Source organism: Lepisosteus platostomus, chromosome 10 (genome assembly GCF_059453375.1).
Source record: "Lepisosteus platostomus isolate fLepPlt1 chromosome 10, fLepPlt1.hap1, whole genome shotgun sequence".
In the NCBI taxonomy this organism is placed as follows: Eukaryota; Metazoa; Chordata; class Actinopteri; order Semionotiformes; family Lepisosteidae; genus Lepisosteus; species Lepisosteus platostomus.
The window spans coordinates 305,724-319,592 of NC_142620.1; the positions used below are offsets into that span (position 1 = coordinate 305,724).

Below are 13,869 nucleotides of genomic sequence, written 5' to 3' on the forward strand. Positions count from 1 at the left end.
TGCAATTTCTAATTGATTGATTTTTTAACCTGAATTCAGATGCAGAAACCAAACACAAAAAGCCAGTACAAAAAACAAATCCATATTTTGAAGTACATTCTCAGCACTATGTTATGTAACTAATGGGTGTGCCATTATGAAAATAACCTATAAATGACCTACAGATTTCTATAGAATTATAGAAAACTGTAATTTTCAAACCATTTATCTCTCATAAAACATGAAGACCTGAAGCAATGTCATAGGCACTTTACTGAAGAATAAAAGGCTTCCGCTGAATCAGATGTGCCTATATGCATGTAACTATAAATTAATTTAGCCATCTGTAAATAGTACATTGTCTATATGTTACAGATTACCTTTTTCCCTTAATTTTCTCTAGAAAACTCTGAAGACCGTCATGACTGTCCTCCCATAGTTGGAAATAAACACAAATAAGCATTTAAGTCATGCAAAATTAAAAACTCTTTAATGTCCTCAGTAGATTATCACCAGTCCAGTAGATTACGTCACCAGCCTGCCTAAGGATTATGGGAATAAACCCCAACATCTGCATACAAGAGCATTTAAGTCACTAGGCCTAATTATTCAAGGACACTTTAAGACAAGACAAAATGTAAACCTGGCCCAAAACTGAGGCCAATTCGGCTTTAACAAAAATGGTGTATTTTGCCACATTGATCACATTTTAAATACTAAGCATATTTATAGAACATGGGAAAATAACACTAATATTTAAATGACCAATTTGGTTTGCATAATCCAAACAGCCTGTCAGCTGTTTAATTATGTTGGCACTATTTATGTTGGTCATGATTTTCAGTGAATCCTGTTCAGAACTTGTCTTGCCTCAAAGTATTTGGTGGAAGTATTTAAAAACTAATACATGGTCTGAATTATATGATTATTCAGTGATTATGCTGTGAAGGAACCACTGCTGAAGTGTCAGATCCTAATTCAAAAGCTTGTGAATTTTATTTTTTTAACAATTTTGTTTTTTCAATGTGTCTTCTTTCAGTCTATAAATTCAGAATTTGTGGACTACTTCACACAAAGACATGAAACATTTAAAAAACTATCCAACTTTGAACAAATTTTAAGGAAAACTGTTGGAAATACCATCCTGCGTTACACTATTTTGTGGTTTTTAAGTTTGGTCTTCTAAGTCTGCTTCCAGATAAGATATACAGTTAGTTTCTATTTTAAGGCAGAACAATGATCAGTTCCAACTGGCAGTTCCCTAAATTGCGTAATGAAGAATTTTATCGCAGTGGTTTTCAAAATGTTCTGTTTAAATTAAGAGGGTCCCATCATTTAAGAAATAAACCTCACATTTTTTATTAAAGTCAAAATACTTGAAATCCTTTCCATTTGTGTTTCTGGGAAACCTACGGTAACACAAAACACCAAAAAGAAAGTGTTAAAAATTTCCTCTTTACCATTATAATGATCCCAGTTATTTTAAATATCATAAATTATCTTTATATATTTTTAAGTGGAATTTAGATATTTTCTTTTAAAAAAGAGAACATTTAACACTGAACAATTTTAGTATTTACAGTGTGGTTTGATTTCTCCACCTGAATCAATTTTAGACCATATCATTTCATTGCACATTTTATCAAACTCCTTCAAATAATTTAATGTGTGCCTATTGGGTACCATTAAGTCCATAGATTTTGCTTAGTACAGTATATACAGTATAATATTCATACAGGGATTTACTTCATGAAGAGTCAAGGCATTATAACTTTCGTTCTCAGTCAATTAATATCATTTGATATTCTTGTGTAAAAATATATTTTTATACCTCAGAATCCTTTATTATTAACAAAACTGATAACTGAAAAGATGGTATTTTCCATCTGAAATAGAATGTATTGTAGCCATTGAGCTATGTGTTTTTAGGAACAATGCAATAAGCTTTAAAGAGGCCAGTTCTTCATTTTGAGAAATGAAGTCTCAAAACTCTTTTGTGCTTCTCACCACTGTGCCCATAGGCAAGGTAATGTTTTATGGTGTAATTACACAGTCCTGGTAAATTTTAATAAAGCAAGAAGACAAAACCTAGTATCCATTTAGTATCCATCTAAGCATCAGTCCTCTTGGTAATGTCTTGACATTGTCCAGTTCATAGTGTTGTGTAGATGTACACAAAAATGATTACAATTAAATTAAGGATGGTTCCAATTATACCGAGCATGGCCAGTATGGATTCCTCCTTGCTCTCCTTCTCTTGAGCTCCTTTTTCTTCATCACTGACTGCAGTGTTAACCATTGTCACAGTGAACGTCTGCAGCTTCCTTCTCAGACTAGCCTGTTGGTGAAAGAAATATTTCAAATTTAATTGAAAACTGATGGGTAAAAATGCAGATGACTGAAATCTGGTAGAATTTGAACAAATGTGTCTTATTTCCTCGACTTCCTTATGCAACATGCAGAAAAGATATAACAAAATATGTTATACTAGTCATGGTTTGTACTTATAGATACTGATCAGAACAAATAGCCAAAACTAGTGTTCTGTTGTGCTACAAAAACAATTTATTAGTACACCATGTGATATTCCATGTAATTTATAGAAAAAATCTCATTGAAGTTTTCAAAAAGAAAAAAAATGTTTATTAATTTTAAAGACAAAAAAATGCACTATTAATGTACAGTAATTAGCGGGTTATCACAGTACTGCACTTATAAGTACTTATGACAGTGGAGTATTAAATAGGTACTTGCATGGTGTTCAATGTGACACTGATGCTCTTGAATTTAACATTGGTCTTAGGTATGGTGCTGGAAAGCATTTAACCTTAAAGCTTAAAAAAGAAATAAGACAATTTTAAAACCCAAACAATCGCAGCAATAAAAAAATCTGACTTTTGGTCTTGGTATAGGCAATGAATGCCGTCCGTAGGACCTTTTTACAACTTTTAAAATCTAATTTCTGGACAAGTTATCATAATTTAATTACTTCAGTAAATGCTGAATCACTCTTGTAGACTGGTCTTCTAAGTGCATCGCGTGCAATGCTGTTTGGGCTCTGGACTCAAATGTGGGTTTCTTAGTTGGATCCCTGTTTGATATGCCTAACATGGCATTTCACTTAGATTACTTTAGAGAAATGCCCAGCTTTATGAATGGATATAAATGTAAGTTACTATAGATTAAAACACCAACCAAATCAATCTGTCAGTCAGTTAACAATTTCTCAGATCAGCTAAAATGGTGGAAATGGTGCTCTGACAATGAACCACAACAATTCACAGCAGTCAACCTGATGGATGTGCACTAGTAGCAATGCCACAGTTGATACGTAATCAAAGACGTGATTAAGAACAGAAAAAGGTTACAAATGAGAGGAGGCCACTGTGTCCGTCCAGCCAAAATAAAATGTATTACACCTTGCAGGACATTTGAACCTGGCTGACCAAAGCCAGTTGTATGATGTAAACGTACACCTGTTTTCCTAAAACCATATATAAAACCTGTAAACCTTAGTCTGCACCAATAGTTTTTCTAATATAATAAAGTGCAAATGAGCCTTTCCTTCCTATGAATTATTCACAGAAAGAGGAAGATTACGGTTAAAATGAGCATACAGTATATACAGAAAGCAGCACAACAGAGAAAATGTTTATAATAAATTTACTTGAATGCTGTACTACAATACTTGTACCTGTATTTTCTTCATTTATTCAGTTAAGTCCATTTTGATACTGTCCTTTCGGTGACATACTGTAATATCTTTAAAGGTGATTGTAGGATGTTTATTTGTGCTGAGGAGGGGGTTTTCAGTCCAAGTGCATTACCATTTCAGCTTAACAATTTCCCTTTATTCTACCACACAGAAAGAACAAAATTATTAGAATTACAGACCAACAGCTGGTCTTGCACGCAAACTAAACACACAATGTACCCCTAGTCAGGAGTCAAACTCAGGAACCAAGATCTGATAGCATGTAGAGCTATTCAACATTGTTTCAACTTCTTTTAGAACAAATATTTAAACATATGAACTTTATCCCAGCACATTACATTTCACATTAAATAAGTGCATTTACCACAGTCACTTGCTGTTCTTTCTTTCTATTAAGTAATTTGACTTTTTTTTCTCCTTGTATTCCATTTACAACATAAAGTGCTGTCTTTGCATTATGCAGATATATTTCTAAAAACATGTTTTATTCATATTCAGATACAGTAGCTGCAGTTACATATGCCTGCACTTTTCTGTGTTTATGATTGTATTTGATACACAAGATACACACTTTGGGACTGTAGGATCAGAGGTGTGTCAGGCCACTTTTTATAAACACTGTTCCTCTAATTTCACAGGCAGTCACATCCATCATGTTTAAATCCTCTGCTTCTGCTACCACATACACAAGGCAAACAAGACCTTTTTTACCAGCCTGATACTTGTCCTTGTCAAAGCTTTAATTAACCTCTAATTAATTTTAAAATATATACTCACACTGGCTTGTGCTGATCTTTGGAATTTTGTGGCTCACCATCCAATATAATTACTTCAGCTCACTACTTTTTTGGAAAACATTCTGCTCAGAATATTGTAAGATTTGTATTTGTATCTCTCCATGCAATGACTGAAATTCTTACAAAATAAACACTTCCATCTAGGGATAGTTTTTTTTTTTAAATAATGCCAAAATAATTTAACTGTCCTTGAATGAGTCATACACTGGCTACATTTGTAACATTGGGACATATATATCTAAACTTCCTCTACATCTAATTTGTTCAATCAGTCTTAAAATATCAGAACATAAAGTCACAACAGATATGTATAATCATATTTATAGAACATGACTTTCGCTATAAAGTGAGTCACTGTGCTTTAATTTCTAGGTCACAGCAGAGAAACATTAAATGTGGTGTAAAGTTTCTCAAAAATCTATTTTACAATTAACCAAATTTAATATTGGCTGCCTTAAGAATTTCTTTGCCAGGCTAAACAAAATACATTTTATAGTATTAAGCAATTAAATACTTGAAGTAAATCTGTGAGAAATAAAAAAGAAATAAAAGATCTGATCTTTACTTTGATATTTATCTAAGTGAAAACGAAAGTAGCCAATTTAATGTTTTGTTTTCCTAGTTTGTTATGAGGGATTTTTTTCTCTTGTGCATGCATACAAATTGTACTTCTTCCACAGGTGTAACAGTATTATTAATATAAAGCTTATTGCACATGTTACATGTATAAAATCATAAATCTCTACATTTGTTCATTTGTATTTGATAACAGGGTTTGCATGTTCTCCCCGTGTCCATGCAGATTTTCTCCAGGTATTCCCGTTTCCCCCCACAGTCCAAAGACCTGCTCCCAGACATGAGTGTGTGTGTCTGTGTGTGAATGGATAGACCATCCAAGGTGTATCCCACCTGGTGTCCAATGCTTTCCTGGATTAGGCTCCAGGCCGCCATGACCCTGAATTGGATAAACTGTTATTGAAGTGATATGATGGTGTGATATTAGGCAACACGTGTACAAAAGGCACAGTATAAGCATGTATTAATACTAATACATAGAGAGTAACTGTTACACTAATGGTTACTCCCCAAAACATATTTTTCTTTTTTTTACAAAAAATAAATCCTGACTACATACAGCATCAGAGATCATACAATCATCTCACATAAAAATAGATACTGCAAAAGCTTCAAGACCATCGCTACTGAACATTGGACAAAAATCTGTTTAGACTCCACTGCTGGAATTGTTGTGACTTATAAGAATACAGTATGCCTGCTTTGCAGAAGTTGCTACATAATAGCAGCAATGGGTGGTTAAAACCCTAGATTCAACAAATACTCCTGGTCAGGCACCAGACCTTGTGCCCTGTGACAAAATATATGCTCAATATAGAAATCATGATCTACCAAAATAGCTCAAGCAGTTCCACAAAAGCTTTAACTTTAATAATAAAGCAGCCAAGTTAGAGCTCACTGTAGCTTTGTAGGAACACATTTTAATTTCTGAATTGAAGGTGGTGCAAATTGAACCTGAGGTGCAACTTAGCATTCAGGTTGTGTTTCATACAATTGTTTGTTCAAGAGTCAACACTTACTGATTAAACCTCATTAAACCTTACAACAGAACAATGCCAAACAGTATTCTGATATTCTGTTTTTATCCTCTTGCAGTTCTCACTCATTGGTAGCAATCCTATTCAGAGTCTTCTGAAGCTTTACCAGACTCATAGAGGAAAGATACAAATACTAATCCTTTTTTATGACTTTAGAAAATTGTTAAAATAAAATAGCAACAATTTTTGTTATAGAAAAAAAACCATAGAACATAAATATACATATATATATATACAAGTAATAGGTTTATTCCATGCTGAAAAAAGAAGAAAGAGAACACAACGTTCACGGCCGAAACGTTGTGTTCTCTTTCTTCTTTTTTTCAGCATGGAATAAACCTATTACTTGTTCCTTTGCAGCCTACGCATGCTGACACAGCTACCCACCTGAACTACTGTATATACTGTATATATTGCTTAAGCTACTGTACATGACTTGTATTCAGATTTTTGTGTAGCTATAAAAGAGATTTTATTAGAATTACATTTTCAATAGTTCAGAATAAGTCAACATTTTTCATACAGTGTACAATGTACTATATAATGTACTTCCATTTGGTCAAAACAGCAGATTTCTTCACAATGAAGTGAAACACAAACTAGAGAGCACTACTAAAAACTATTGCATTTAAAATTTAGACCAGGAGGTACTTCTTAATCCAAAGGGAGGATGGATCAAGCTACCCAGTCGTGTTGTTGAAGCAAATACATACGATATGATATTTTGTTACTTATACTTTTATGCACACCTGAGGCAAATGCTTTGGTTTGCACTTGTACCTTCAATGAAACTAGGAAAATGTCTGGTGTTATAGTCTCTTCTAAAGTATACTTTCTATATTGTAAAATCATAGTCAACTGAGTATAATACTTGCTTGTGTTACTATATATATACTGTATATAGTACACAGAATATCCTTTGTCATACTGTATCAGTTTGTAGCCGATATGAATCATGGGTATGAATATTATCTTGCTCTTGTTGTATCACAGTGATTAAGGAGATGGTTTATGATTTTTCAATCCACTCTTTGACCTGATATCCACTGAACTTTGTGGGATGACATGTGGCATCTAGGGCTCAGAGACCTGTGACTAGCCTCATGATTATGCATGCTCAACAAAAAGAATGGGATATAATCCTGCAAGACAGCATCTGCAACGTACTGTAAAGCGTACAAGACAGATGCACAGTTTGTACTAATTGTAATGGTTGCCACACACACTACTAAAATTCTGAGATTTTACCAGTACCTCAAATCAAATGTTAATCAGTATACTGAATTTACTTACAGTTCCCTCCAGATTTATTCAGAATCCAATCTGAGATGGTTACTAAAAACATCATGACATACTGGCGTTGCTCGTTCAAAGAGCTCTAACATGTTTGTTAAGCAAGACCTACAATACCATTTCTAAATACAAGTTGAAACAGTGTCTAATGCATTGGGCAACACAGAAGGCACTTCCTCCTTTTGATTTTGGAAACTCTGTCATGCTTCCTAAAGAGAAACATGAATGGTGGTATACGAGTATTGCAGAGGATTCCATGTTTAACCTCTGTGTCTTTCAAGGTCTGAAGTGTGAAACACACACAGAATATGTTTTGGAAATGGATTTGTTCAAAGAAAGATACCCTACTAGATTTACCAAGACCCTGCAAAGGGGGTCGATGCCCATGATCATCAATCTAAACAGGGAACCTTTTCATGAAAGATTGAGTAAAACCTCACATTGCAATACAGAAATGGAGAATCCCAAAATAATGTATCTGTTGTGACTTGGATAGTCAATGGACATGATGTTCTGTGAAGATTCTCTATTGCAGGACTGTGCAATATAGGCTCTCTGCCAGGAAGGAGTTCTATCCTGAAAACAGGACGGTTGACCTCATCCACATGTTGCTTCCTTTTAGGTAAAGGGCAGCAACATTAACCCAACTAAAAGCATTAGCCCAATTGCTATACTGCCAGAGCTGGCTGTGGTTTCAACCTTTAATAGTGGAATGCTAGGTTGTAACTGAGCAGTTTAATGTTTGTCATAATTTCCCACTTTTATTGCATTTGTTTGGTTATGCCAACAAAGATTGCATAAATAGCCTTAGGGGTAATGAGGTGTTGATGCTTTTAAGCAATCTCTCCCATTTCAGGAAGCTCCTTCAATGTCATGGAAGTAGTTGTCTATGTCTATTTCTGTTCCAAAATTATTATTAATAATACATTATTTTATGTTGTGCATTTAAAAGTAGCATCTCAAAGTGCTTAAAAAAGGATTTGAAGCCAATCTCTCACTGTTTGCAGATCAGTGCCCCTACAGAATGAGCCACGCTACAGGCGATATATACTGAATGTATAAATGTAGACCAGAAACGTTTATTCTACATGAGTGAATGCATTGAAAATGTACTGTAAGTAACGGAAACAGCAACTAGATCAGCCAGTAGCCAGCTCTAGCCAGCAGCCCGAACAGTGCCATGATGAGAAGATGAGGAACTTACTGATGAGAAGCTGCAGCTCCTGTCACAGAGCAAGCCGGGTGGGGCGCATGGCGACGAGGCCTCAGGGCCACTGGTGGAGGAGAGGAGGAGCAGGGAGCACAGAGAACCTGCCATACAAAGACAATCACATCAGTCTGCGCAGAGCCTATAAGGAATTAGACATGAAGCACAGAATTAAACAAGACCATATTTTTGGAGGCTTTGAGTTGGTAGTCTCATTCAATTTCCTGGTATCATAGTTAAAACCAAAATATTTTTACTATTTATCGTCTTACTCTTCAATGAGACATAAAATGTTTTATATGTCTGACGTGCAGCCCACTGTCAAATCACCACTTACTGAGGGTTTTTCATACTGTAGTTACACTTCAACAATGGATGCAACAATTGTATCCCTCTTCTATTTAACTTTACATAATATTCATAAGAATTAATTGATAACAGTATTTGAAATAATTTAATGTTTTGTTTTTGTTAGCCCCTCATTTTTTGCTTCCACTATGCTTTACAAAATTTGGCATTACAAAACCATTTATGATTTTATCGAATGCTACTAACTGCGTGTAAGTGTGAATATTTCATTTGTATTTTGTAAAGAAATATTTTGTACAAGAGCAAAGCTTCATGATAAGGACGATGCACAGCAATATACTTATTTATTATTGAAAAAAGCAATGCTATGATAGTGTTTATGGAAACATTTATTTATATATCAGTCATAGAAATGATACCTACTGTAGGAGTCTGCAATAGTATTGTTAAACCCTATGTATTGGCAATTTTACACTAGTAAGACAGCTCTGGGCACTTACATGTTTCTAAATAATTCACATTGCCCTGTGAAATTAAAATGAGCTATTTCAATAGACACGCAGTATCGAAACTACAGTATAATCAGTATTTTCCTCTTCTAAAAGACAGTGTGATTCGAAGACAGCTATCCATATCACTCTAATAATTCCATGTATGTTTCAAGTGTTGTAACATCCTACTATTCATTTCTTATTTCTTGGTAAAATTACCTACACTGTTATTTTACTCATTAGTTAAATCTTCAAAAAGGTATAAATGCATAGTGAAATAGGACAGATACAATCAAGCTTGTTAACTTTGAGATCTTATTTATTTATTAGACTCTTTTTGGGTCTCTCAGAAATACAGAGGATAAAACAAGCCCATCTTAGCACTTTCTGTCAATAGTACTACACCCATACACCCATATCCACTATCATAAATACAAAAAGCGGAATACATTTGAAAAAAGAAAACGTATTCTAGACAAGATGAATACTGTGAAATATTTATTGCACATACATAATGTACAGAAATAGAACTTTCAGGGTTGTGAAAAGTTAATAGGTTTACTTGCAAAAGGAGTTCTTACTACAGGAGAACTTAATAGAGCAGCTTGTTATAAATGCAAAAAAGACTAAATTAACTAATTTCATTTTTTAAGTTTGGTTTAAATTCAGTGTTACATCATGTTTTAGATAAAAGTTAAGCCTTTTTTAATTAATTTTAAAGACTTATTACTACAATGTCAAATGTGATAAATATGGGACAATTGCCTAAGGCTTTCATCAGAAATTGTTTTCCATGTGTTTTTCATGGATTTGAAGTGGATGGTGTAGTCATGGATTCTCAGAAAAACATTTCTATTGTAATTGTCCATGGTTTCTGCATATAAATAATTTCTTCCTGAAACAACTTTAGCGTAATATTTGATGAATCAAGTGAAACAGAGCTATTCACAATATCAATTGAAAATCGAATTTAGATGATCTATCCTTTACTCTATCTTGTTTATTAGCACCATCACAAAAATACTGTGATTGAAGTTTAACTTTACTTCAGGGACACTGTCTTCCAGTTGCAAAAGTTTTTAGCATGCACTACTGTGCTGTAGTAGCTGTTACACAAACATCTTGGGGGATAAACAGAAAAACCTTTAATTTAACATGATTATTGTTCAACAAAGCATTTCAAACTGTCAGGGAAGTTTTTTCCAAGGTTCTCATCTGCGCTTGTGGACTGCACCCTGAAGGGGTGCTAAGTAAAATCGAGCACCACGGCAACAGAGAGGTATGGCACACCTTCTCTGGAATAAATGTCCTATTGATCGCTGAAGTGTAAGGCTTTCTTCCACTTGAATAATTCAGAACATGTCAAATGTTCAAGACATTAACCTAGTCTGACAAACAGAATGGCTTTTGGCATTCTTTTGAAGTGGAATTAAAACAAGAAAGCACACAAGCAACTTTTTTTTTAATATTGCAGACGGAGCACACATATAATGAGTTTATACCCAAATAATCACTGAAGGTGTTGAAGAAAGTTTTAGAATATAAAGGAATCATTTTACTGTTCATTTAGTACTAAAACTAAAATCACTATAGTTAACAAATGAAAATTACCTTACTGTACAACTGTTTATTATTTTAGTAATATTTGTAACTACTTTTGTACTGGAGATTCAATACGTTAGAAAGAAAAGACTCGTGACAGTCAAATGAAATCCACATTAGGTTTTCAAGACATAATGATCATTATGTTATGGTTTTATTATTACAGCACAAATTCAAAGCTTTATATGTTAATAAGGAAACTCAGAATGTGTCATTTACACGCTTGTGCTATTTCCAAAAATGATTTCTATAATACCAGTACACATTAATAAAATACATGCAAAAAATAACATTGAACTTGCTTACAAACACTTGTTTCAGGATAGTTAAATAAATAATTAAATAATTACAAAATAATTGTAAAATGGTTTGAAGCATTTAGGTTTAGTATAAGATTGTTGATCTCCTTGGGGAAAAGCTAAATGATAAAAACTTAATATACTGTAGTCAAAATGTGAAATAATTATTAAAATGGAAATTTCACATAAACTGAAACTGAATTTCACATAATTTGTATTAGTTATATAATTTAAAATAAAGGAGTAATATAGCATACCAACATTTAGTTTTTACAATACATCATACTTTGGTTGCCTGATCTTAATCGCAACAAAAAACATTTTTATACATAATTGTACTATACATTTATGTCAGTTTTCTTTAAATTAATGAATATGTAAGTACAGCATTTGAACAGCTGGCAAAAATGCAAATGCTAAAATTGTGTTGTTACTTATTATTTAGTGTTTCAAGTTTTGATTGAGCAGACTGGTGCATGCAGTGATAATAAATGTAGAGCAATATATACATAGTTCCAAGGCATGACATTTTACACAGCACAGAATAAACTCATAGATATGCAGGTCCTTCTGTAATTACTTTTCAGAGGTTATAATAAACACTTTACATTTTTAAAACTGTGATCTAAGTAAGGGTCATTTTCATCATTACAATGAAAGTATGTAAAATGGAGAAATCTGTTTTTTTTATGTTGAATACAGCTTTAAAATAAAAAACAGAATTACAGAAAATGCATAAAAGGTTTTAGAGAGAGGAAGCATGATAGGAAGTTAAGGGACTTAAAAAGACACCCGTCTTGAACTGAAAACTATGAACATAAATTGAAACAATGAATGAAAAAAAATAATGTAACTCATTTTCTGCCTGTGAGATCACCAAGCATTCATTATTAACAAAATTTAATTATATAGAACATCATATTGCACTATACTTCAGGAAGTCTCATAGATACATGACATGCAGAAAAAATGAAACCATAATAACTATGTAACGTACTGTAATATTTAATATTTAAAACAGCATTTACCTGGTACTGCATCACAAGAAATGTAACACAGCACATGCTGCAAGAATTAGCCTTTCTGTGGTATACAAACATCCTAGGCATCCATGTGAAAAAGCTGCAACACACATTCTTCAGAAAAAAGACTGAAGGACTAGGAGCCTTTGGATATTCAAAGATGTCAAACTCTGGACTCGTTAGGCTTTTCTTCCCCTGGTTTCATCTCAGAACTTTAATTCTCCCTCAGTTTTATCGTATGAGCACCAGGTTCAATCTCTTCTGAAAGTACTTCATCCTTAGATAAGCAATTGAAAAGGCATACTCCTTTTTTAAGATGATGTCAGACTTAAGCCTTTTGAGTTGACAAGCAGGAAAAGAGAAAGCAGTACCATGTGTCCAGATCTACTGCTGAGGTCTGTGTTTTCTTGTTGATTATATTAAAGCTTATCTTTCAGTAGGAAAGCACAGGATGTCTGAAACCCTTCATCAGCACTGTAGCATGTGTCTCTCACACATCCAAATATCCATCCAGTACTTTATTTTGAAACAAAGCTCTTAATTAAAAGATACTTAATAGTATTAAGAGTTTCTATCTGCTCTTATTTCTGGCCAGGCGTGGGCAAGAAGGAAAGTATACACCAATTGGCATAGGACAACATCTCCTTTGACAGACTTTCTGACTCTACACCCTGGCATCAGTTCAGTAGCAAAGTGTTAAGTGTCTCCTGGATGCCACACTGAATGAACACATTCTGTTAGTTAGTCAAACCATGCTGCTGTGCTGCTCCAGGAGCTGAGGCATTCCCTGCTCTTTCTGCCTCGCATATTAATTGAGCCAGGTTGCCTGGCAACAAGCTCTGGGGAGCCACAGAACGCCTGACGACAGGAAGTGTTTGTGACAGCAGTGATGGAGGGGAGGGTCTCCTCGGCTGCTTTGTAATTCACGGGGTCTGCTCTGCTGCTTAAAACAAGAGCAATTACTCCGACCTCAGGAAGAGTCCATGTAGTGCCACTGGGGCCATGTGGGATGACAGACTCAAACAAATCCCCCTTCCTCAGAATGACAGCAAAATGCTGCTAAAGGGATTTCACTTCAGCCAAAGTGTGGAGCTACAGTAACTAAAGGGACTTCGGCAAGGAATGCATACAGTACACTGATTGGACATGAAATCTGCGAGGCTGAGATGCTGCTCTCTAATACTAGTCTTTCCAAATCCAATGTTTTCCTTTTTTATTTCTTGGTTTTTAAATTCACTTGAGATCAGTACTTGCACTGTGTGAGTGTAAGTTAGTGGGGCCATTCTTTTATAAAAACAAACTGATAAATTCACAAAAGGGCAATGGTGTGTAATTCAGAGCAATTTTAGACTTAATTAGCTACTCTTGTTACAGCTTATTAGGGTTTTTTCCTTTGTGTTTCCAATAATGCAGAAAGTCATTGTTTTCTGATCATGGAGACCCATCCCAAAAACATCATAATGGCTTGAGCAAGAAAAAGAAACATTTCTTTGTCCTACAACTCCCCTTCAATATTAAATGTTATTTTGTTTTTTTATTTTC

At 34.2% G+C, this 13,869-nt stretch overlaps 1 protein-coding gene across 1 annotated transcript; it reads right to left on the reverse strand.

The window, feature by feature from the left end:
• Positions 1–447: 447 nt before the first annotated feature.
• Positions 448–13,126, reverse strand: tunar (TCL1 upstream neural differentiation-associated RNA). Its single transcript, XM_088647373.1, has 3 exons — positions 12,334–13,126; positions 8,602–8,746; positions 448–2,317 (listed from the first exon to the last, which is right to left on the reverse strand). Exons 2-3 carry the CDS (start codon positions 8,713–8,715, stop codon positions 2,132–2,134), a joined length of 300 nt encoding a protein of 99 aa, XP_088503499.1. The 5' UTR covers positions 8,716–8,746; positions 12,334–13,126; the 3' UTR covers positions 448–2,131.
• Positions 13,127–13,869: the final 743 nt, after the last annotated feature.